Raw genomic sequence first — 26,300 nt, forward strand, 5'->3', positions numbered from 1 at the left:
CTAATTTTTTTCCCATGAATGCGAATCGTGCTCGTGTAGCTTAAATTTTATTTTTATTTTGTACGAAAAAAATTGTTGAAAAATATAGTTAAAATATTTATTTAAAAATTCATTAAAAATAGATATTTAATTTTAAGATTAAAACATTGGTATCATTTAAAAGATAAATTTTTGTTCTTTAACTTCATGTAAAAATCTTTTTTGTGCGGTTATATTTTCGGAAGTTATAGCAGAAACACGCCAAAATTTAGCTTAATTTTTAAATAAATAAAATTCTAATTAAAAATTCGAAAAAATAACCCCCAGGTGCACATTCCCGGCCTCCAAGGTATACACGTGCCAAATTTGATAGCTGTAGGTTGAATAGTCTGGTCTGTAGAGCGCCAACACACACACACACACACACACACACACACACATTGAGCTTTATTATAAGTATAGGTATACAATCACCAAAATCTCGAACTATAACTAGTTTCACTAAGTTCTACGTCTACAGACAAACATCAAGCTTCTAAAAATAAGAATTTTCATTTTCTGTTTTTAAATAAAATATTGCTCTGAGATAAAATGTTTGAGGTGAAGGAGATCAAGGTAAGCAGATTTTAAAATGGAATGTTTTATGGAGATGGTGCTTTGGGATTGTAGGAGGTTATGAAGCTATATATTCAGTATTTATAACATTCTCAATTATCTATTTGGGGAATATGGTAACCCATGTGGCATCAGAACTACCAGAAACTTCTTGAGTTATTTCAGCTGGCAGGATACGTAAGAACTTAATATAGCCCCACATGTTTTTTTAAGCAAAATATCTTTTTACATTTACCGATTTTCTCTTACAGTTAATACATAAACGTGTTTCTAACATAATGGTGCCTTAGCTAACTTCATATGTAACATCAGAAATTATAACGATACTATATATGTAACTCCCAACGGATTGCATGGACGGGAGCTATTCCTTGAAATTACATAAATGGATTTCCATTTACAGGGATACAATAAGAGCTTAATCTAAGTCCTTTAGAATTCGAATATTGTCCATAGCTTAAATCTCCAGTTATTGCTGAAACTCGAAATATCTGGTATCTGTACTTGAAATATCTAATAGAGTACGCCAGTTAATGCATCGCCCTTAAATGCTATGTTTTAGTTAAGGTTTGTACTTTTAGAACATCTGATATCGAAATGCTGAATCAATTAAATGCCAGTTTCTTTTTACTTTAGTTAGCTTTCTTACTTAGCTTTAGTCATCTTTTCTTTCAGTATGAGTTTTTACATAATCCATTTCAACAAACCTATTTTATAAGAAAATCTTTTTTTTTTTTTTTTGTTCCCGGTACTTGCTTTCAATATTTTTCCTATATATAATGAGGTGTTTATATTCATATTCGACATATCTTTAAAACTTACTTTGAATCGGTAATGATTTTTAAAAAAATCTAGTGAATGAAATATTCTCTATCAATTTGAAAATTATACGCATGAAAAACATGGCAAAAGCTAAATGATAAAAGTAAAGTCAACTCTATGCATCCTTAGTATTGTGGAAGGGTCGTATTGTGCAATTAGTTCCTAATATCTAGGAGTAAATTTACAAATCAATAAGCAATCTATCTACTTGAGCTACTTAATCAAGTAGCTTAGTATTTGTTACGAAGCGCGAATGCAAAAACAATAGAGTTTCCTTTCTGATATTTGTTTCTAAATTAATTTTTTCTTACAATTTCAGGATGTTAAAATGGTGATGCTATTCAAAGAATTAGTATATATTTCTCTTAGCAATATTTAATTATTTATAAAACTGTGCACACAGATAAAAACATTTAGCAGCTTTATCTATATCTATACTTATAATAAAGCTCAATGTGTGTGTGTGTGTGTGTGTGTGTGTTGGCGCTCTACAGGCCAGGTCATTTGACATACAGCTACCAAATTTGGTACATGTATACCTTAGAGGTCGGGAATGTGCACCTGGGGTCCCTTTTTTTGAAATTTTAATTAGAATTTTAATTATTAATTAAAAACTAACTTTCCCGCCAAAAAATCTTCCATTTTCCCCACCGCCAACTTTTTCGCCAAAATAATCTTCCATTTTCCCCAACGCCAAATGATTTAGGCTTTAGTTCTTTTTTTCTCCCAACAGTAATGAGGCTAGGGTTAAGATTTTTCGGCGGATTATTTCAAACGATTCTGTTTATTTTCTTAATGTTTTATGCATTTAAAATTAAACATTGTTAATTAATCCATGTTTCAGATTCATTCTGAAGTACTTTTGAATTAAAATAACACAGAATAAAGGAAATTAAAAATGTATAATCTGCATAGCGTTACCCCAACTGGAGTAGAAAAATTCACGCATTTGCGTTACCGTAAAAGGCGAAGAAAATTCACGCATGCGCACTGTGTTCTGATTGTTGGCATGGCAACCATTCTCAACGGACGATTTAAATTACTTTTAGGTCAGTTGTATGCTTTTGTAAGTAAATTGTATTTATGTTAGTTATATATTTTTTGTATATGCTTATAGTTTTAAGTACATCGTTTTTTAAGTAGTTTTTTTTAACCTGTTTTCAATGATTTAAATTATTTTTAGGCTAATTGCATGCTTTTGTAATTAAATTGTATTTATGTTAGTTATATATTTTTTGATATATGCTTATAGTTTTAAGTACATCGTTTTTTAAGTAGTTTTTTTTAAACCTGTTTTCGACCGATTATTTTAAACGATTCATTTTATTTTCTTAGTGTTTGATGCATTTAAAATGAAACATTGTTAATGAATCGATCCGTTCATGATGAATCTGAGAAAATTTTGTTGACAAATTCTTGAGATATTATATAAATTAAGAAAGATATTCTTTAGTGCCCATAAAGTTTAAACGCTCAGTGACTCTATTATCAGTAATCATATTATTAAAAAAAATTCTTTGTTTCAGTAAAAAATATTATTATATTAATTGCAGATTAATCCTTTACACCTTAATTTAAAGCATAAATTCTATGAGGGGTAACAGAAAATGAGAGAGATACATATCACGTTATGACTGAAGGCCTTTATAATATTATGAGTGAATTATATGACTATCAAAATTTGAAGTTTTAAAATATTTTGCTGAAGAATCTATGAAAGTTGGAATTGCATAAAATATTTAATTATTAAAATTTTAACGAGCATTAAGATTGGCGAACCGGCTGGTCGCCAAAGGCGGCTAGTTAATTAATAAGTTACAGAAATAAAAATGAAATGTTGAAAAATACTCTTGCTTATATTTTTATCAACTACTTTTTTAAATATTATTTGTCTGCTTTCCATATTCCAAATCACTACAATTTCTCCAAGTAAGTATTCTTCCGAACTCTACGACAACATCTTTCGAATGTTCCATTTGTCATCAACTGAATCATCAATGATTGTCTTGCTCTCAGATAATGCCTTCTTTTGTTTTTCAAGTTCTTTCTGTAGTTTTTCGTGTAACAATTCATACTTGACCTTGCTCTTCTCTAATTTGGAACTAATCTCGCGCTGTATACACAAAAAAGTCTTTATTGAGTCTTGCACTTCCTCCAGTTTTTTCTGAAGATTTTGATTCGCCTTTATATTTATTCTCACCGTTTCCCATGATTCATTTCTCACTGGTGGAACTCTGTTTAAATCGGGGAAACGCACGCATTCTTTTTGCTCGTTTAAATCATTTTCAAGAAACATTCGTGGGTTATCGAGATTCTCAGTGAGCAATGCATACATTTTTTCATTTAATTTCTTTAAAAGAAATTTCATATTCTCAATGATCCTTTTACAATATCTTTGCTTTATCTCAAGCTTCGATGTTATCTCTGAACAATCCAGAATAAGATTTGTAATTCCCATTATCTGATTTTGTGTATGTCTTAGAATCACCCCTAGCTTGATATACTGACTTCGTTTTGAGCAAATACTTTTCCACAGAATCACGTCAACACCTTTTGGGCAAGCAAATTCCGAATTCTGTTCGTCCAATAACAAATCTTCCTGATTTAAAGTCAATCCTGAAGTCCAGAAAGGATTTTCGGATCCTTTTCTCAGTGGGAAGTTAGGTAACTGTCTAAATCCAAAGTAAGCTTGTTCTTTGTCTCCATTTTTATTGCACTTTGCTTCCACTTTGTAATCGAGATTCCTCTCTTGGCGCTGGACTCTGGAATACAAATACCGAAGATTTTTCTCTATTTCCCTCGATTCTTTCAACAATAAATCAAACTTTCGTATAAAATCAACAAGTGATTCTAGTTGTTTCTCAGTTTCATTTTGACTTGTAAAAAATTCCCTCTCGGTCAACGTAAATAGAAGTATACAGAAGATCTTCATTTCCAAAAAATGTATTATGTAATCACAATAGAACCTCTTGAAAAACAGTCTCTCTACTTTTAAATCCAATTCAAGCCTTAGTTCTTTTGCAGATATTGTCATATTTTCAATGGAACTCTTAGAATGACGGATTTGGGTATCTTTATATTCAGGCTGATTGTCAATATTTTGATTACTATCGGATAATTCTGTACGATATTCTGATTTCATAGATTGTGTTTCTAATATCCCACCATGATGTTCTGGCTCACCACTCAATAAGAAAGCCTTCCAAAAGTCTCTTTCAGCTGCAGAAGGTAATTTAGAAGATTCATATTTCATTTCTTGCACAATTTCCGAAATGCGATTGCTGACATTTTCATTCTCTTCATATACATCATCAAAAATAATATTAAATTCTACTTTCCAATCACGAATTATTTTTATCATATCTTCTATCAAAGCAAATCTTTCCGTTTCTGTTTTAAATTTCATACCTCTGCCAAAAATATTCAAATCAGTTTCGTATTCATTTGTTTTGTCCTTCGCTTTAGATTCTGAGAGACTATTTTTCATTACATAATCCCCAGAAAGGAACTGAACAGCAGAGTAGTTATGGACAACATATCCTAAAGAAGTGGAAGTTATTTCTTTCATTTCACTCAAAGAGCAATTTTTAATATTTTCTTCGTTCATTATGTGTTCGGTATTTGATTCTTGAATCAATAATAAAAAGTTTCTATAATTATGATCAGAAAGTTTATATAGTGATTGGTCATCTAAAACGATTTCATTGACCTTAAAGTTTGGCTCAGTTTCAGAATCCTTGCTTTCCAATAGTTCATACAATTTATAGTTCACAATTGCCACATGCATTTGAAGTTTCTGCTGTAATTCTTCATAAGGAAGAGAAATCACTGATTTTGGAAATATTCCGCACATTTTCAAGTCAACCGACTCTTCTTCATCCATGTTTCGCAAGTAAGAATTCTCTTTTTCTGATCGAGAATGACAATATACAATCCACTCAGGAATGATTTTGCTTTCAGGAAGATCATATCCCCATTTGTAACAAAGAATATAACCGCTTTCGCTTCCAGTTATTAACCTGTTCCCCAAAATGTTGATATCTAAGAAATGTCGGCAGATGATATCGTTAGATACCGATTTTGGAGTGCCTGCAAACAGTTTCATTTGTTCACTGCTGTAAAGTTGAAGATATCCATGGACATCAATGATGCCTATCCATCGCTGATTTGTAGATACGCAAATCGTTGCGACATCTTTGCTTTTCAGTAAGTTTGTCATTTTAGAATCTGATGTATTCCATATCGAAAATCTTTGTATTTTGCCAATGATGGGAGAATAAAACACGACTCCCATATTAATATGCATATCCATTCGGGAGCATGGATAATTCAGTCGCCATTTCTGAAAATACAACTCATCATAGCTCACATTTTTGAAAACGTCGATATGATACTTTTTCGGATCCGTTGCAAAATCTTCCGGCAGAATTAACCGAATCAGAATATTTCCTGCTTCTTTCTCTGAACTCGAGCCGCTTTCCGATAAAATAAGTAGAGTCGTACTTTCTTCTTCTTTTTTCTTGAACACAGCGATGTCTTTTACTTGTTCCAAGATTTTTATAGAACCCAAAAAATTAAAATCGGAAGATGGCAGTCCATTCCATATATTAACATGATGGTCCGGGGCATAGGTGGCAAACAACGTTCCAAAATTTTCAAATTTCACATGTTCTATTGGAGCTTCATACGGCCTAACACAATGGACAACTTTTGGATGCTTGGGATAGGTAACATCCAGAAAGTGAAGAAAACCAGAATTAGATCCTATCAGAACAAGAGAGCAAAGAGGACTTGATGCTATTGATGTTATATCTTCGTCGATTTGAATAGCACTCATAAGAGAACCGTTGGCTATCCTAAATATGTGCAGGCAGCCTGTTTTTTTAGCCACCAAACAATACTGGGACAGAGGTTCGATGATACAAATTCCAATCTCTCCAGCGCAATCAGACCTTAGAACTTCGTGCAAGTCAAGAGTATTTGTGTCATATAAAGAAACGGAACCTTTTGATGTTGTTATTGCTAGAATATCATATAAAGGAGACAATTGCAAATTTATTATCGGATGACCAACTTTTATTGTCTCTATTATAGACCAATGCCCTCTTGATATATTCACAATGTCGACGAAACCAGTTTTATAGCTGACAAAAAGACCTAATTTATTCAATACCATACTTGTTATCACTGATTTGCTTTCAGGTTCTCTAGGAAAAGTGGTTGCATGATGTAGATAAGGGTTGACTTTTAATAAACCACTTGAAGTTTCAATCAATATGCAATCCTTTGGAAGCCAACAATGACATACTAAATTTAATTTAAAATTATTACCATCTTTACCAGAAAGAGAATCTGATGAATTTTCGAGAAGAACCTTGAAAGTGCCATCATCCTCTTGCTCTAAAAATATATTTTTCATTTTGAAATGATATTTATCATCAGTACTTTTGATGCTCAATAAACAAATCTTGGTATTACTTTGAAGGCAAAGTTCTAACCACATCAGAGGATTCACAGATAAATTAACTTCAAACGACTCTGCAGAAGTTAAGGTATCCGAAATGCAACACAGTCTTTGACCAGTTGACCATTTCCACAAGTCTATCTCATGTTCCTTTTTAATACTTAAAGAAATTAGAAATTCACAACCTGTAAACTGTAAAATACGATATTCTTCATTATTCCCACGCTGCAACTTCGAAATGGTATTCATTTCAGGATAATTCAGTATGAATATATCACACTTTTCCTTGCGTTCGCTCAATGCTATTACGCCCAGTTCTGGCATTGTCGTTGCACAGCCAATACGTATACATGGCTTATCACTACTATGAAGATTCTTTCCTTTCAGATCGCATGTTTTAATGGCAAAATCAAATGGAATCATTAATATTTTCTCAGAAAGAAAGGAAGGATGTCCTCTGCAGAACGAATGAGTCCATTTCAATTGAAAATTCTCAACTTGCATTTTAAAATCCTGTAAATTGGCAAATGAAAGATAAATTCTTGTGATATGAATAGATTTTGACTCTACTCCAGTTTTTCCAAGATAGCAGTCAAGAAAATTCTCTTTCAAATAAAAAAAATCTTTTAACTGAAAAAAAAGAAAAGAAATTTGTACCTTTAATGTTCTTTTCTAATGTGGCTTTATGTACTTTTTAAAATAAATAACTCCATAATCACTTGTTTAAAATAAGTTTTATGTAACTATAAGCGAAGGACTACTCGAGATGTTTAATATAATTAATACTTTGATTTGGAAAACTGAATGCTAAATATATCATCAACATTCAATACTTTGCTATTTGCCAGGCAAAAACTTGCCAAATGTTGGCGATATATGTTTGTGCTAATGGAAGAACGCTAATATCCAAATATAGCGGCAATTGGTGTTCTGAAAACAGAAAATTAACTAAGATTTATTGCTAAAAAAGGAAATACAATAAGATAAAATTATAGTGAGATCATCATCCAATGGAATAGTTCTTAAGAAGTCCCCCCCCCCAAAAAAAACACAATAATATCAGCATGTATGATACATCAGAAATCTATATTATTTGTGGGAGAGGGGGATTGAACTAATTCTGATATTCTTTTTTCTTTCATTTCTCCCCGAAAAGACCATAAATAAGTTCTGGCAGTTTCAAACATTTCGTTCAAAATTACAATGAGGGTCATTTCAAACTCACGTGATGCAAGTAAAGCCTCCGTCATCATTTGAATTTGAAATCTGATGCGCATTTTGTATGCTATTTGTAGCTTAAAGAACAATTCTTTTATAGTTTGAAATAATTTTATTTTACTCTTCGATAATGTAATAAGTTTTGATTAAGTATTTAGTTTGTAATAGTTATAATTTATGTGACATCATTCACATTAGTTATCATAATTGCAGGTAGTCCAATTTAAATGACGTTTTGGAAATTCATAATATATTCAAAAAATTTTATTTAGACAATCGGTTTTATTATATCTTTTATATACGTAACAAATATAATTGAATTGAAATTGAGATTCAAACGGTCAATCCGAGATTGTCCTATCAGTTAATTAGTTGTATTTTTTATGAAAAAACAATTAATGACTCCTTTTTTTTTAAAAAAAGAACTATATCTATTATATCACACAATGCACAGAATGAAAACGACATTGCAAAAGTTCAAATTTAAGAAATAAGATTTTCTCTTTCTTAGCGTTCTTCTGATTGAAAATTTATATCTTTTTTTTTACTACTGACAAGATGTTTGGTATATTATCGGACTACATTTAATAAAAAGCTAATTTTAAATAAAAAAATAATTAGTCTTTCTCTTTGTAAAATTAAAAATGAATGAATGAAATATTGATTCATGATAATATTATTTAGAGATGAAAATTGTCATAACTTTAAGTATTTTATCACTTTACTCTAAAAAAAATGGGATAAAACTTCAAATTAATGTCGTTATTTCGCCAAATAAGACAAAATCAAGGATGATTTGACTTGCTCGACGATGGTAAGGTGATTCATTACCTTTATGAAATATTTTATCTCGGCTTACATTTGAAATCAAAATCATTCTTTTATACACTTACTACATTAAACTAGTTATAAAATAAATGGTGCCCAGGGTATATATTTTGACCTTAGTTGCCATCAGTTGTTTTGTACGTGTAAATTCTCCATGCACAAAATATTATTCTTCGTTCTCTCTCACGTATCTTTCATTAGAAAATTACATATGCACATCATCATTTTTTTCTCTATGACACCCTCTAAAACCGATGCACGGGGCATCTATACTTCCTTGTCCTCCGTCACTAAGCCTCGGTATCTAAAATGCTCTTCATTTTTTGAGACCCATTATGATGCCAAACTTAAATTTTCGGTGATTTCTTGTCACGTTTGTTAATTTTGACTACCTTAACTTTTCTTGCCAAGAACCGGTTGTTGTTGATCCTTGCAGCCATTCAACATGAAGGACTTTCGGCAAGTTTTGGAGCAGTTAACGTGCTTAACGAAAAACCGGGCACTAAACCTACTACTTACCGATGTAATATATAAGAACAACTCGCAACGGTTTTAATTCCTTTAAATCTTTGTTGTAGGCTTAGTTCAAATGAAAAACTTAAGATCAGAATCCGTTTCTCGTTGAGTGTCAACAATCCAATAATTCACCAAAATTCCACCATTTTGGATAGCTACAAAATATAGTAACAAACGGCTTCTAGTATTGTGGTAAAAAAAATTTTTTAATTCACTTTTGGCAAAAACTTGTTCGTAAAATTTCGATTTTGGAGAACAGACATTAATCTTAAATCAAACGAATCAAAACACATAATAAACGCTATTTCGTTAATATATCATTCCGTCATCCGTTAACATCATTCCGTTATTTCCACTGAGGCAATTTATTATTGTCGCTATAATTTGTCGAAAAATATCAATACGCATTATATTCCAATTATAAATTTTTAGAAGGATGCATGATTTTGATTAAAATGAATAAATTTAAACAAAGTATTCTTTTTGAAATTTAATTTTTTTTTTCCTAATGAGTAATAATTAATTGTGAGAAGGGTTAAATAAAAATTTCTGAAATAATGAAAAATCTGTTCAGAAAAAAAAAATGTTATTATTTTTTCGACAACAATCCATTAAGTGATTAAAATCTACTAAAATGTGCCTTTTACATCACCAAGGATGTCAACAATGATAAGTCAAAAATCAAGATGGCTGACAAGATATGCAGTACAGTACACAGGGTTGCCAAAAGAATAGTTTTTCTTTTTGAATTACTAGAGTGGCGATAATACACAAGGCAAACCACTAGTTAAAAAAATTAGCAATAGGGTTGCTAGAAAACTAAAATGGCGACAGACTCAATGAGAGCTAAAATAGATTTCAGCATTATATTTTTTTTCACTAGAAACATAATTCAATAGTTCATAATAATATTTAAAATATTAGCACATTTAAAAATGTAATAAGTTACGATAATTCCAATACACAGTTCAAAACTTTTAAAATATGCGTTATACTTCATTGGGAGTATATGGAGAACATTATATTGGGAATTAAAGCTTTTTATATCAAAACGTTTGATGATATTATTAGCCTCTTATAAAAATAAAAAGAATGAAAACGGTGAAAAGTTAGAGTGAATTGTATTTTCATAATTTAATTAAATTTTTAATCGCGAATTTCATTTAATATTTACATAAAGAAAATTAAAATCAAAGTTTAAAAATAAATGCAATCCTACCTTTGTTTTGTAAACATAAGCAAACAAAATTTTACTCAAGATGCTTCAATCATTCTATGAATTTCTCACTCATTTATAATATAAATATTCACATCTTTAATACACAAATGCCATTTTATTCAGATATAAAGAAAGAAAATGATCATTTCTTAATACTTTTGAATATTTCTGCAAAGAATATTACTCTGACGTGAAATTCTTTATTAAAAAAATCAAATAGCATAGCTTAATGCATATCATCTGGAATAAATATGAAAATGAAAGTAGCACAGAATATCTGCTATTAGGTTTGATATTTTAATTAAAGAAATAAAATGGATGAACTGGTAAAAGCAGATTCCTTTCTTTCTTATTTTTCTCTGGAGTTTTGAGAAAGATTTAATCTTACGATAACTCATTAAGGATTTTCTAAAATTTAAAAATTCGTATTTATTATGTAGTTAAACGAATTTTTAAGATTTTTAAATTGTCGTTCATTTAACATTAATACTAATTCTCTTCATTGTGATTATTTCGTTCCCACTATATATAAGATGGATAGGCTAATAGAATAGATTTGAAGTCCGAAATAAAATGAAATTTTGTGTTCAGATTAGGATAATTTGTGACGGGTTTGAAAATTAAGTATCGTGTTTTTCATGCTCGTCATTTAGTCCCTTCTTTTTTTTTCCCCCCCTTTTCTTTTTACAGTTGGAGATCATTTAGCCTAGAACTTCTTACAGTATAATCCAAATTTTAAGATTGATATGGGTGAAAGGATCATAATATAATAATGTGAAATGTTTCTTTTCACTTTTATTCAAAAGATGGCAGCACTACAAAATTTATTTTCATTTTCTTCCTATGGCTCATATAAGCAGAAGCGCAATCAAGTCAGTAATTTAGAAATCATTTACATTTGCTTCAAGGTTAAAAGTTTTAATATTAAAATATATTCTTTCTCAGTGCAATATTAAAGACCAACTTCTTGTGATGGAAAATAAACAAGAGAGATAACGATTCCATTAAAAAAAAAATCAAGAAAACTGACAAACAAATCTTACTTGATTTCAAATAACTCAGAGTATTAGTGATATATACAATTTTCTTTGCAAAAACTATATACAGTTTATTTATATTATATTAACATCCTGTCTTGGTTTTTTTAATTACCAAACACGAAGGTTATTTTTAAAGCAGACTTTGTAATTTTGAACCACCGTCAAAACTCCCTCCCCAAGCTTCACCAATGGGAGCATGTTTCATTCACGATTGAATGTACGTTAGGTTCACATATACGATGGATTTTTAGTGCAATCAAGTTTTGAATCCAAAGTCAATACCTTACCACCAAACTACATTATGTTATGCTCTGTTTACAGAATTGTTTGTTTATTGTTTTTTTTTGGGGGGGGGGGGGGAGAACTTAACATTAAAAAAATAATTTCTAAATTTAGCTGGCATTTTGAAAAGCATAAATACCAAAATAATCTATTCAAGGGAGGGGATTGTAGTATTATAATTTTTTCTAAGTTCGTAATTGGAAGTTCAGAATAATTAGGAAATTATTTTGACAGGAAAGTATTGATGTCCATACAACTTTAAAATAGATTGCTTGTCTCAAATTTTTCAAGATTTGCAAACAAATATATTAAACAAATGATTTTGACTTTAAAAAATTTTATTGGAATTTTCTTTAAAAGCAACAGAGGAAAAAAAAATATTTACATTCTATATTTTTTTAGTTATCAAATTTTAAAAATTTCATTTTCTAATTCATTTTATAACTATGGGATAGCATAAAAAAATTCAGATGAAAATGGGGCCATGATAATCTTTTCCACAAAATGGTGTTATAAGGAGAGGGAAATAATAATTGAAGTGACTTATGCATACAGTTTTTTTAAAAATGTAACTTTTATAATAACAAACATGGAATTTCTTCTAAATTCTCTTATGTATTTGTTAGACTACAATCTTTTTATGGAAGAAAAAAAAAATCTAATTTTTTTTTCTTTTGTCAAATATAAATAATGAATAATTCTTTTAAAATTCAATAAAAAATTTTATGAATGCATAAATCAAAATAAATCATTTATTAAAAATTTTTCAATCTAACAAAACAAATCGTATATAAAATTAATAACATTTTATAATAAATACATAACAAATAAATGAAAACAATAACAGCACTTTAATCATTTTACACCAAGATTTTTCAAAGCAGCATCCAGATATGCAACAGCAGCTTCTATTTCTCTTTCAGTGGTTTCTCGGCCAACACTCAGGCGAAGAGTTTTTGAAGCTAATTCACAAGGAATACCAGAAGCTAACAAAATTGAAGATGGTTTTCCTCCTGAATGACATGCAGCTCCAGTGCTTGCACAAACGTTCTTAGCTTCAGATAAGAGCAATGAACCAGTTATTTTATCATAATCTAAGGCAACACTTACAGTGTTAGGTAATTTGTTATTATTATCTTTTATATGAAATATACAATGTTTTGGAAAGGTAGTTTCAAGACATTTTTTTAGATGGTGACTCATGGCAGTCATATGCTTATTATATTCTTTTAAATTAAAAGATACCATTTCAGCAGCTTTTCCTAATCCAGCTATCATGCAAGTATTTTCTGTTCCTGGCCTATAATTCCTTTCTTGTCCTCCTCCATAAAATATAGGAAATAATGGAACACCACTTTTAAAATAAAGTGCTCCAATACGAGGTCCATAAAATTTATGGCCTACAATTGTAAGGTAATCAACATCTAAATCCTGCACATCAACTTCTATTTTACCAATTGCTTGTGCAGCATCTGTATGCAAAAGAATCGAGTTTAGAGAATGTTCACCTTGAAATTTATTATCTTTGATAGCTTTTAATTTAGACCTTAGAATACTAATTGGCTGTATAATTCCTGTTTCATTATTTGCCAGCATTACAGTTATAAGACAAGTATTAGGTCGTACTGAATTGATTATATCATCTATGTCAACTGCACCAGTGATTTTCGAAACTGGAACAAATGTAACATCAATTTTACCTTCTTCAGATAATTTTTCCAATGGTAGTTTTACAGAATCATGTTCAATATTTGTTGTAATAATATGAGGTTTTATGTCTTTTAAACCGTTGGTAAAATTCTGAGCTTTGATATGATAATATTGAATAGCAGTAGATATGACCATATTATTGCATTCGGTTCCGCCAGAAGTAAATATTATTTCGCTCGACAAACTATTAATCATTTGAGCAACTTTCCCTCTTGCATTTTCAACAATACTTTTCGCCGTTTTGCCTACATCATATGAGCTACTAGGATTTCCCCATACATTTTTAATGACAGAACATATTGTTTCTTGAACTTCAGTATCTACCGGAGTGGTAGCATTATAATCTAAATAAACTGACATGATCGATAAAAAAACCGTGTCTGAATTATATCAATAAATAAATATTAAGAATAATGCAAGAATTCCTTTAAAAAATAAGTATAAATGCACTTAATACTAAATTTACTTCCGACTTTCTGCGCGGCAGTTCTGGAGTAAACAAATGCAATGGTTATAGTTAAAAGAAATGGGAAAGAAAATTTTTCGTAAAGAAGAATAATGTATAAAATATTATTTTCTCTTCATTTAGATGTAGTTCTTTAATTTTAAAACCAAAAGTACCACCATAAAAATTTTACATAATTTAAGCTCTTGGTAAATTTATTTTTACGTATGGCTTGGAATACACATTAACAACTTCATCTGTATGCTCTGAAGTGAACGGACCATGTTGAAATGTAGAAAAAAAAATGTTCTCATTTTCTGATGTCAGATGGAATGGAATAGGAAGCAGGAGTTTAAATGATTTGTGCAGTAATTCATATGTTAAGTTGTTGATAAAGTAAAGTTTTTATTTTTCATTGTTGTTGTTATTTTCAATATCTTTCAAAATGGAATGTGCCGAAAGAACTGTGAACATTGCTGCTGATTCTAATTGTGAAGTACAAAATTCAGATGTAAGTGTCATGCACTGTAAAATATTAAATATGCCTGATTGAAATATAATTTTCCAAAGCTTGTGAGGAAATATTTAGCATTCAAAATTTTGTTGTATTAGGGAAGGAAAAAATAAAACAGATTTAATTTGAAAGCTATGTTTTACAATGGATATATTAAATGTTTATTTTTTAAATTAATATAAGGATTAATCTGTTTTGATATTTAAATATGCAGATTTAATTCTCTAATATTGGAATGATCTTTATATATTTTTGCTAAAAGTGATAAAATTTCATTGTTTTTGTAATATAATTGTTTAATAATGATGAGGAAACCATATCTCAAAATTTATTTATGTTTTAGGGGTTTTTATATAATTTTCAATTATTGATATTGAAAGATTTGCTGCTTATTTATCTTGATTAATATGTGTTTTAGGAAACCCTTATTAATTGCATATTAAAATGTTTTTTATATTAGTGTTCATTTTTGTATACTTCACTGCTGATTATATGCATTGCTAGAATAAGCAATGTTAATTAAAGTTTTAAAAACTAAGTATATGTTTTAAATTATGATTTTATAAAAGAATCCCGCCATATTAAACAATATACAATTTCCTTTATAGTTATTTTCATAAAATCATCCTGACTTTAAATATGTCATTAGATTGAGCTAGTTATCGAATTATAATTTGTCTCCTTGTATTATTGCATCATTTACACTTAAAAATGTTAGGAAAAAGTTTTAGGATATATTTTATATAAAAATATTATCTTGCATTAACAGTGAAAGAACATGCATATCTTTAGAAGTTATTAAGTGAATATTTATTGTTTTACATATTTTCTGTTTAAAAAAGTATGATTTTTTTAATACACAGTAGGTTTTTTTGTTATTTATTCATGACATAAAACATTAGGAATAATACATAACATGTATTCCAGTCATGAACTAAGTGTAATCTTCTTTAAAACTATCTAGAAATGGACATATTTGGATGAAACTATATTGTAGTTTTTAATCAGCCACAAAATAGAGTCAATATGTAATAAAATGCAGAACTATTAGTTTTATGTTAATTAAAGATTACCCAACAAAGTAATTTCACATGCCTGTTAAGTGTTTATCCTTATGATGCCATAGCTAGGCATGGTGATCTCTCTATGCACACATTTCATTTACCTTGAGTGCCTTCAATTTAAATTTTTATAATTAAATATTTTAAATATTTATTTAATAAAAATTCAGGTTTTATTAAAGTATATTAATTCAAACTTTTTTCATATAGATCTTTGATATGCCAACTGAGCCCTATTCATTTGAGAGATCATCTACTACATTTTGAAGTCGTGAATGAAAATATACTTAAACTATTTTCAGTTGAGCATCTTAATTTTAATTCAGATAGTTATCAGTGGACTAATTTTAACTTCAAATAGGGAATGAGTTTATCTATTTAAAAAACTTTCATGCAAAGGTATGTGCGTGGTTTTCTGAAGAAAATAATCAGAGTTATTGTAAATATATATTAAATCTTTTATTTCTTTAATGTTTAAAATCAAATGAGAAATAAAAATGCCTAAAAATTGTTTTCCTGTTCACAAAATTAAATCTTTTAAATTCGACTTCATATATTGAGAGTTATTGGACTGGTATTAATGGTTGACTATTTCTAAAAGGCAATATTTATTTTTAATTATTTACTAAACAAATCTGTTTTTAATAGTTTAATTATTTTATTCCTTTTTCAGCCTAATCAATTAGACTATCGTGCAGGAAATAGCAGTGCAACACCATCAATTTCTATTCCTCAGTTTCCTAATCCTGTTATACCACCATCTGATTCTGGTATTATTCCTAAAGTTCAGTAAGTGGAAAGTTTTTATTTTAAAGAATAATGAATTTGCTTTGGCAGATTAAATATAAAATATGTTTCATTGAATTTCCAAGTTATCAGTGATGTGACTTTGTATCAGAAACAGTCAAATATTCACCTTAGCTACAGAGCACTTTTATGTTCTTGTCTATGAATGTGATCCCACATTTTTTAAGGTATTCATGTTAAAAATCGCATATAGCTTCATAAGCTTTATCTCACATTTACGATTCTTATTTGAGTGAAATTTTGGCATTTTATATTTTATAGAAATATTTGTATAACTCTCAAAATATGCATGTACAAGTATAACTGATGCATAAAAATATTAAATATTTGATTGCTATAATAAAAAAAATTATTCTTGCATATTTTTATTGGAAATGTATTTAGTCTATGTTCCACTTTCTTATCTTTAGAAACTACCATAGTAAATTAAATATATTTGGTTCTCCATTAAACAATACATGAGTTTAAGAAGCACTGATACAAGATACACATATTTAATGTAATTATCTTTGCTACTATATTTCTATAGATTTTTTAAATATTATTTATAAAAATTATTTGAAGAAATATCTACTGTGGAGTTTAATATCATTAATTTCGCTTATAAAAATTATATAAATGGAATATGAATATTTATATATATATATTTTAAAGTTTCAGTGTTTTCATTTGCATGAAACTTTTTCTAGAATTAGAAAATATTTATTTCTTTAATGAACTAAAATTTAAATTATTACCAGAAAGTTTATAAGAGTCTGGTTATTGGTTTTAATCTATTCAGAATTGATTTTCACCTGCAAAAATGCATTGAAATTCATTTAAAGAGGAAAATATTGCATTTGGTCTAAAGATTTAAGTTTTTAAAGCAAGTTCAGATTGTATTAATTTTTGCATTTAAAAAATGTTAATGTATGTATGATGAATATATCTTTTTAATAAAACTTTGTACACTGTACTTATATATTGAATTGAAAGGTGAAACAATTTTTGGTGAAAGGTGAAAACAATTTTTGTTGAGTAAATTTATTGTATTATAATGCTTAGATCAAGATTTAGATAGAATCAATATTCTTATTTTTAACATTTATATTCATCTCTTTATTTTTAATCAATAAATTTTTTTATTTCAAGTTTTATAGTTTCTCTAGCGTTTTTTTAAAAATCTGAAATAAATAGTAAGTAGAGCCCATTTAATGCAAGTTTCTATATCTTAGAATATCGATTTGATTTGTATTTATAATTTTAATTTTTGCATATCTAAAAATGTTTTCTGATTTAATATTGTCACAAAGAAAATGTTAATGTTAAAAACAATTTTTCTTATTTACAGAGGATAAATTTTAAAAAAAATAATTAAATGTTCATATTCTAATTTTAAAGATAAAGACTGTTATAAAATGCATTCTGAGAACTGAACCAAGCTTTTAAATTTACATATCATGAGCAACTTCTGGAATGATCTGAAATCCACATGATTTTTGCAAAATGTTTCATATAAATGTTTCTCTTCTATTCATTAATTTTCTTTAGTCTTTGGTTCTCATGTATTTAATTGAAGCAAAGAAAGGAGAGAAATATAGAATTATTTCTTTTAAATGTTGCAATTTTTTTTTTCTGCTACTTCTGTTAATATGTGCAGTAAAGAAAATTAAATTGATTCATTTTTGTGTGTGTGTGTGTGTGTGCTTCTATATATATACATTTATTTTCTTTTCAGCAATGTTGTCAGTTCAGTTGATTTAGGCTGCAAATTAGATTTACTTAAAATTGCTTTGAGATTGAGAAATGCTGAATACAATCCTAGGCGATTCCATGCTGTTATAATGAGAATACTGGATCCTAAAACTGCTGCTCTCATTTTTCGAAGTGGGAAAATTGTCATTACTGGTGCAAGGAGGTTAGATAATTTAATTATTAATATAATTAATTTTGCTGAAAATTCATGCAAATTAGTGTTATGAATTTTGTTTTTAGCTCTACTATGGAGTTCCAATCAGTCAATCAAAAGTTTTGAGTTAAAAAGCTTTTGAATATGTTTTGTTTATGCTAATTTAGATGCATTTTTTGTAAGCTGCTATTATATATATATATATATATATATATAGTTTTGACTTAATAAAATATTCTTGTTAATTTTATTATAACTTATATATATATATATATATATATATTTTTTATTTATGTACCTCAGTGCTTAAGATTGACTATTTGAATTATTAGCTGGGTTTTGGACGAAAAGAGCATATAAAAATATTCATGTATTTATAAATTATTAAAAATAAATTGTTCATAAAAGAAGATACATAAAAATTTTATTTAAATTTGTGTGCATAACATTTTTTTTTTTTTTTTTTTTTTTTTTTGCTTTTATGGTTTGAGTTTGCATGAAGAATTATTGTACATAAAGTTTTTTTAAAGTAAATATTGCATGATTTGTTATCTTTCCCATTCATTTCATAAAATCTTGTTTAGGATTGAAATGAAATTTGGAATTTGTAAAAATTAAAAATGAGCAATAAATTCATTCATGACTTTGGATTCAGTATAATTATTTACTCAATCTTCTTTTCCTGAAAATAAAACAATTTCTTTTTTAATCTTTGCCGTTAATCATGTATTGCATTAACTATCAGAAATATGGGGAATCAAAATTATAGATGTTATTTATATTTTAGTGAAGCTGCTGCTCATTTAGCTGCCAGAAAATATGCTAGGCTAATTCAGAAACTAGGATTTGATGTAAGTATTAAACTTCTGAAAGTATGTACTAAATTTTCTTTTTCTTAAAATTCATTTAAATATTTTGTAATCCATTAATAATTGTTCCTTATCCTGTTTATTTATTATTTATTAAATGCATCTGCTTTTTGAATCTGGTATCTTTCTATTTTAATTTAGAAAAAATATCAGGATTTGTCAAGCAATTTATATTTATTATTTGGTTATAATAATTTTTTCCCACTTTTAACTCAATTTTCTTTTAATTTTTTTTTTTTTTTTTTTAAGGATTTTGCAACATATTCTTGTACTTGTATTATATTTTTCACTGTTTTTCGAACTATAAATTTAGATTATTCATATTAAAAAGATTTTTAATGAATAGAATTTAGAAAATAGTTTTATTCCCTTATCTTACTAATATTACTTTTTAAATTTATTTTAGATATGTTCTCTCTATAAATTTTAAAAATTCCAATTGTTTGTCTTCTACATTTTAAAGTTAAACAAAATTTCAATTGGATTTGAACCAAATGTATGGGTTTTATGGTTATATAGCAAGATTATGTGTTTTCTCATTGCCAACTAGTAATGTAACATGCATACATGATTTCTTTGTACTATTTAGAATTATAACATATAGTTTCTATGCAAACTTTAAAATGATGTGAAATGTTAAAACTTTCATTTTTGTTAATTTTAACATTTTGCTCAGAGCTTTGGAATACAAAGTTATAGTGCATTCAAGATTCTTTCTGCTTACACATTAATTATACAATGATAGAGTTGTATGTAAATTTGTTTTTAGGTAAAATTTATTGACTTCAAAATTCAAAATATGGTTGCAAGTTGCGATGTCAAATTTCCTATTCAAATAGAAGATTTATATAGCAAACATTGCCAATTCTGCAGGTAAATTGTATTGAGTTTCTTTATGTTTGATACTTTACTCTCTATTTTTATTATCTTTTTTTTTCTTCCAGAATATGAAATTGTTATTCCAATAAAAGATGTTTTTTCTTGTTGCATGATAGCAAGTTAATTTGATATAGTTATGGTTCTTAGCTAAAAAATGTATGTAAATTTACTTTCAGGAATTCATTCTCTTGTTAAACTAATATGAAAAAGAAAGAAAAATTATACTTGATAAATCTCTGAATCTAGAATTTTTTTCAAAGTAATTCACTTCAAATCAGGTCTTTAAAAATTTTAACTGGCCAGTCTTTTCTGTACTGGTTTAATGAATTCAAATAAAACTAAAAAATAAACTATTGTTTCACAGATTTTTTTAAAAAACCTTTGTAAACTGAATAGCAAGCCATTTAGAATTAAGTATTTTAGCAAGCCATGTATTATTTATTTTAGCTGTTATTAGCTTTAAGTATTTTATAATTAATACTAAGTTATTCCATTTGATCTTATCTTGCTGGTGATCTAGATTTGTTTGAAACATTTTTTAAAAAAAATAACCTCTGAAGTCATTGCCAATCTAATCCTGAGTAGCTATATCTATCAAGCCAACAGTTTTTTAAAACAACAATTTTGGAAAATTTGTCAAGTATTTTTTATTTGCTAGAGAAATTTAGATCTTTTAAAAATTTAATATTCAGAACAATGTAAAATTGCGCAAATCTGATCCAAGATGAAATACATTTTCATCTTGCTCTTTCTTTTTTTTTTAAATATTGCACTTTGAAAATTTGTTTCTCATGATAGTTAATGTCTGATTAACTTTGAAGGTGGGTGGAACATTAGGCATAGATACATAGATGAGTTAATATATATATATAAAAAATGTTATTCATGAAAAGATTTGAAATACAGAAAATTACAATTTGATTTATCCTGCTAATTTCTTATTAGATTTTTTTATTGGAAACAATTTGATCCTTAGTGTTCAAATTTTAATTATTATAATTAATATAAAACATTTATCATAGAACACTTCTGCAATATCAGGATTTTCATATTGTAGAGTTTTTAGATTTATTGTTTTGCTTTATATTATTCATGTTGAAACATATTCTTTCATATTGAGATTTTGAAAGGGAATGGATACAAAGCAAATCTTTTGTTTTTTAGATGTTATATCTTAACTGTTTATAATGATTTTTAAATAATTCTAAGGTGTTTTTTTTCCCTCAGGGCTGATTCTCATTAATAAAGTATTGGCTCTTTTGCCATGACATATTGTTATTTTATGCAAATTCCTTATGTTTTGAAAGCTTATACATTTTCTTTTATGATTTTAGTTATGAACCTGAGCTTTTTCCTGGTTTAATTTACAGACTAGTAAAACCTAGAGTGGTTGTACTTATATTTGTATCTGGCAAAATCGTTTTAACAGGTAAATAAAAATTATTTTTTGCATTTTCAATTCCAACAATTAGAAATGATTACTTTTTATTGCAATTTATTTTATGAAAATTGTAATTGATTTTAAGAATGAAATTATTATAACTAGCATGTTAATTAAAATACTTAAGCTTATGAAAACAATATTAAAAGAAATATATTATATTTGCATGTATGAAGAAAATTTGGATGGAAAAGTACATACACACACACACACACACACACACATGCAATGCTTTTGAATTGGTGATAATTCAAAGTAAAGTATTTAAAAATGCAGTTATAAATACAAAAAATTGAATATTTTGCTTATACTTCAATAATGCAATATAAGAAAAAATATTCAAATTTTATCCCATTCATACATAAAAGACGTATTTGCAATGTGTCTCAAAACTTGTGATATGTTAAGAGATGACAGAATACAATTATACAAGCACAAATTAAAATAGAATATATACTTAGAATGTAACTTTTGAAGCACTAAAGAGTACTTTCCAGCTTTCTGTCTTTTGTAAACATAATAATTGAAGTAATTTTCAATTATTACTCATTATACTATATATAGAGAGTGAAAAATTAACTGAGTTTATAGATATGCCTTCCATTTCAATGAAAATAACGAAGGAATTGAAATTCTCCTTTTGTCATAACTTCCTTGCTATTAAAGAAAAAATTTTAAAAAGAACAGTTCAGATTAAAGAATTCATAATAGTATAATAGTTCATCATAATAGTAGTTTTTGTATTTTAAATTTTTTTTAATATCTGTAATTCTTTCAATGGACTGAAAAGTGCTTTTGGAATTCTAACTTTTATTGCATGTGACATCTCATTGGAAGCATTAGGTCTTGTTTCATATTCAGAGGTCAAGCTCTTTAAAAATTACACGTGATTTGTTAAAAAGATGAATTTTATGCTTTTTCTGTATAATTTTGAATAAAAGCTAGCTTGTTAGAATTTTTAAACTTTATTCTACATATAAAAAAATGTCTCTGTATGATTGATTTAGAAAGATTTAAGGTGAATAATAGAGAAATAAATAAAAAAGCTGAACAAGCTTTAAAATTTCTCTTATCTTAAAAAAAAATTTTAATCATAGAACTTTATCCTCTTCTCACAATTTTACCTATGATTTATAAATTGGTTTATACTATGAAAGTTTGAAAGAATGCAACTTATTAGAGATTTCCAGTGAGGAATCATAAGTTTAAATTAAAAGGCAGTTGAAGATAGGGGTTTCATTTGCCTTTTAACTCCAATACTATAGGAATTATAAGGAACTGAAAATTTCATGAAAATTGTGGGGGAACCAAAATTTTCACTTCCCTTTGAATAGGATGGCCCACCTTGTCCTTAATATCACCTCTTCCTATAATATATAATTTGCCAGTTTGAATCAAAACAAATCTGGAAATATTAACACAGGAACAAGTTCTTAAGTGTGCTCTTTGGTGAATTCTGAACATTCTGTTATAAATTCTAATGATGGATTGAATGGATTTTATTAGGAATGTACAAAAAGATTTATTTGTGGTTATTATTTGCAGTAAATGCAAGTAAGAAACATTTCAGTTTTCTCTAATAGTTCATATTCATGTAAACTTCAGCTAATTCACAAGCACAGAAAAACATAAACTGTCACTCCTTGAAAATTCTTATTTCCCTGGGGAAGTAATAACTTTTGACATGATCAAATACTGATATGCGAATGATAACTTTATTCAATCAGAGCAAAACCACTACTGCTGCCTTTTTACATTCTCAGCAGAATCCAGAATTTTCTCAAAGCTTGTTGAATATTTCATTTGTCATCAAGTCATTGTATTTGGTGCCTAGAAGCTTTCTTTTTTGCTGTTAATATCAATACATTATAAAGTGGTTTGTGCTTGTATTTTGTTCTCTCGACAGATGACGTAACTTATACATTAATAATTTTATATTTATCAATTTCAATAATTTATGTTTATTTAGGAATCAGTAATATTGCGAGTAGAATATGTTGTTTGTTAAATTAGTTTCTATTTTTGTATAAAAATTTGTAAATTTTTAAATTATATAAAATAACTTTGTCTATAATTATAAATACTAATTAAAACAATAAATCTTTACTGTGGCTGCAATTTTAAAGCTTGATTTTTTTTTTTTTTTTACATATGTTTGTATGGTATTGGTAGTACAGAAGTTTTAGTTTTTAATTTAGTATTTTAGAGGATATTAATCTTGAATGGATTTCTATCCATTTCTTACTAAAGTTAAATTAGAGCTAGTTTCTGTGATAAAAGATAATTTTATAGCTAAAATAAAGTTTTTATCTTATGTCAAATAAAATAATTTTTTAAATTATATTACTAATATTTGTGAAGTTAATTATAATTTTTTATGTGTTTTGAGAAATCATGCTAGATATAGATATAGTTTGTGTGAAACTTTCTTTTCAAATCTAAGTTTGAAATAAAAATTACATGAAAAACTTGATGTTAGGAGAATGAACAAGTGGAAGTTGACGCTAAAATAATTTCTAATAAAAAATTCAATATTTAAAAAAAATGATGAAATAAAACAATTTAATTAACTAACCAACTTGTTCAAAGTGTGCAAAATACAACTGCTATCAAAATATTAATATGAATATAAAATAGAATAAGTTTATATAAATAAATTGCAAAGAGATTTGAAAAATAACGTATAATCAAAAAACAGAAAAATATTTTTAAAAAATAGTATACAAATTTTAAAAGCACTAGTTAAATATTGTTGGATATTTTTACTTTAAAAATAGCAGAATGCCATTAGCTACCAGAAACATTTTAGAATTGGAAGGGATTAGGAGTAGGTTAATCAATGATAGGGAAGACTTTTTTAAAGAGAGTTTTATTTATTAAATTTATTGAAAGTCGATATTAAAAATGTCAGAAAAGTTTATTATTACCATAATGGACAAACAGCAGATAATTTCTGTTTAATATGCAAATATTATTATTAAGAAATTTTAATTAATGAGTATAATTCTAATGCAACTTAAAATTTCTCTTTCTAACAGTGGAAAGAAGGGATTGAATTTGGGTGTAAAAAATACTAGCTTTTGTTAAAAGGATTAAGGCATGAAGGATTATTCATTCAACTATACCTATTTCCAACTATAAAATTTCGCAAAAGCATTTTATTTTTTAGATCTGTGGCATGTAATGTTGTATTGAAAGTTAAAATAATAAAGATATTTTAAATTGAATGTTATTCTACATAGAATTCAAGAAGAAGGTAGTTTCATTCTCTACAGCATCAGTTCTGAGTTTTCTTTATCATAACATTAACATTGAGAATACATTTGATATTGAGAATTTATATTCTAACTTATCACATAATAAATTATTAAAAGTCTGAGAATTTAAATAAGATTCTTGAAAGTATTCCTTTAGGAAAACTTTACTTCTTCAATACTTTCTTCTCTATGAATTTATACATGGCATGAGAATATTAGATATAGTTATTTAGTGAATGCTTGTCACAGTTAGGCGATATTATTGATTTTAATTGTAGTACTTGTATAAATAGACTAATTTTTCTTTGGGCAGATGTTGCTTTGTGTCTTCTGTCTTAGTATCTATTGTGCAAATCTTCTTTTGATACTTTCTTACATACGAACATTTTTTCCCTTATATATAGTTAATGTCTAGAATTTTGTGTGTATGCTTTTCTAAGGCATCCAACTGCACAAACAAAATAGGCCAATTTTCCAATGTAATTCTGGTTTCTCACAGAAATAATCCTCATTTTGAACTTCCCAGCAATGACTCTTGGTAAAGTCTCCAGACTGGATTTTTTATATTTGTGTTTGGACTTTGGGTACTGGATTTTTTATGTTTGTTTGTTTGGTTTTTTTTTAGATAAATGTTTGAATGCTTTTTAAGTTTATAAGATGTGCTTTTGATGTATCTGATATTTTAATAAAACTGTGTATTTATAATATTCCAGGTGGGAAAAGTAGAGAAGAAGTGAAAGAAGGATTTGAACTCATATATCCTGTTTTAACAGCATATCGAAAATTGTGAAACATGTGGAAATATGAAATTTGTAAATATATGTACATACCTAATGCTTTGTATTTTTCTATTTATGTGTATACTGATTACAAAAAATAATAATGATCACACTTATTTGTTTAGTCACTATTATTTATAATTATATCGCTCATAACTGCATTCCCCCTCTAAAATATGTTATCACTTTCACTTAAAAAAAATTCAAACATAATTTTGTGTAATCCTCTTCATTCCTTATTTCTTAAAAAGAAATATTTATTATTGAAACTTTTTATTATTTCCTTGTGTTCTCTTTAACTTTTGTATCTTCCTCCCACTATAATTTGAATATAATACATTGAAAAAGTTTGGAGCTCTTTTAAATAAAAAAAAGGGATTATTCATATTATAATGAAATATAATTGAAATGACTTATAAAATATTTAAAATTATTTTGTAGATCTTAATGTTATTTTGCAAAATTACAATAAAATTACTAGATAAGAATAAGAAAAATTAATTTTAATGTTAATTTGTATATAATGCATGAGGATACAGTTTGTATTATGATCAGAAAATATTGCATTTATCATGAACTTGCAGAATTACTTTTTTAAATGTAATTTTCAGTTATAAAATCTGAACAGTTGATATTTTTCTAAAACATGAAAAATTATTGCTTTTTG

At 27.4% G+C, this 26,300-nt stretch overlaps 2 protein-coding genes across 2 annotated transcripts; one reads left to right on the forward strand and one right to left on the reverse strand.

Moving 5' to 3' along the window:
- Positions 1 to 12,808: 12,808 nt before the first annotated feature.
- On the reverse strand, positions 12,809 to 14,179 carry LOC129965428 (selenocysteine lyase-like). Its single transcript, XM_056079291.1, has one exon. The coding sequence runs from the start codon at positions 14,051 to 14,053 to the stop codon at positions 12,839 to 12,841; it is 1,215 nt and encodes a 404-aa protein (XP_055935266.1). The 5' UTR covers positions 14,054 to 14,179; the 3' UTR covers positions 12,809 to 12,838.
- Positions 14,180 to 14,411: 232 nt separating this feature from the next.
- Positions 14,412 to 25,974, forward strand: LOC129965437 (uncharacterized). Its single transcript, XM_056079302.1, has 7 exons — positions 14,412 to 14,649; positions 16,387 to 16,502; positions 18,238 to 18,417; positions 19,196 to 19,259; positions 20,047 to 20,150; positions 21,491 to 21,585; positions 25,568 to 25,974. Exons 1-7 carry the CDS (start codon positions 14,584 to 14,586, stop codon positions 25,642 to 25,644), a joined length of 702 nt encoding a protein of 233 aa, XP_055935277.1. The 5' UTR covers positions 14,412 to 14,583; the 3' UTR covers positions 25,645 to 25,974.
- The last annotated feature ends 326 nt before the right edge of the window (positions 25,975 to 26,300 follow it).

This window comes from Argiope bruennichi, chromosome 1 (assembly GCF_947563725.1).
Source record: "Argiope bruennichi chromosome 1, qqArgBrue1.1, whole genome shotgun sequence".
NCBI lineage: Eukaryota > Metazoa > Arthropoda > Arachnida > Araneae > Araneidae > Argiope > Argiope bruennichi.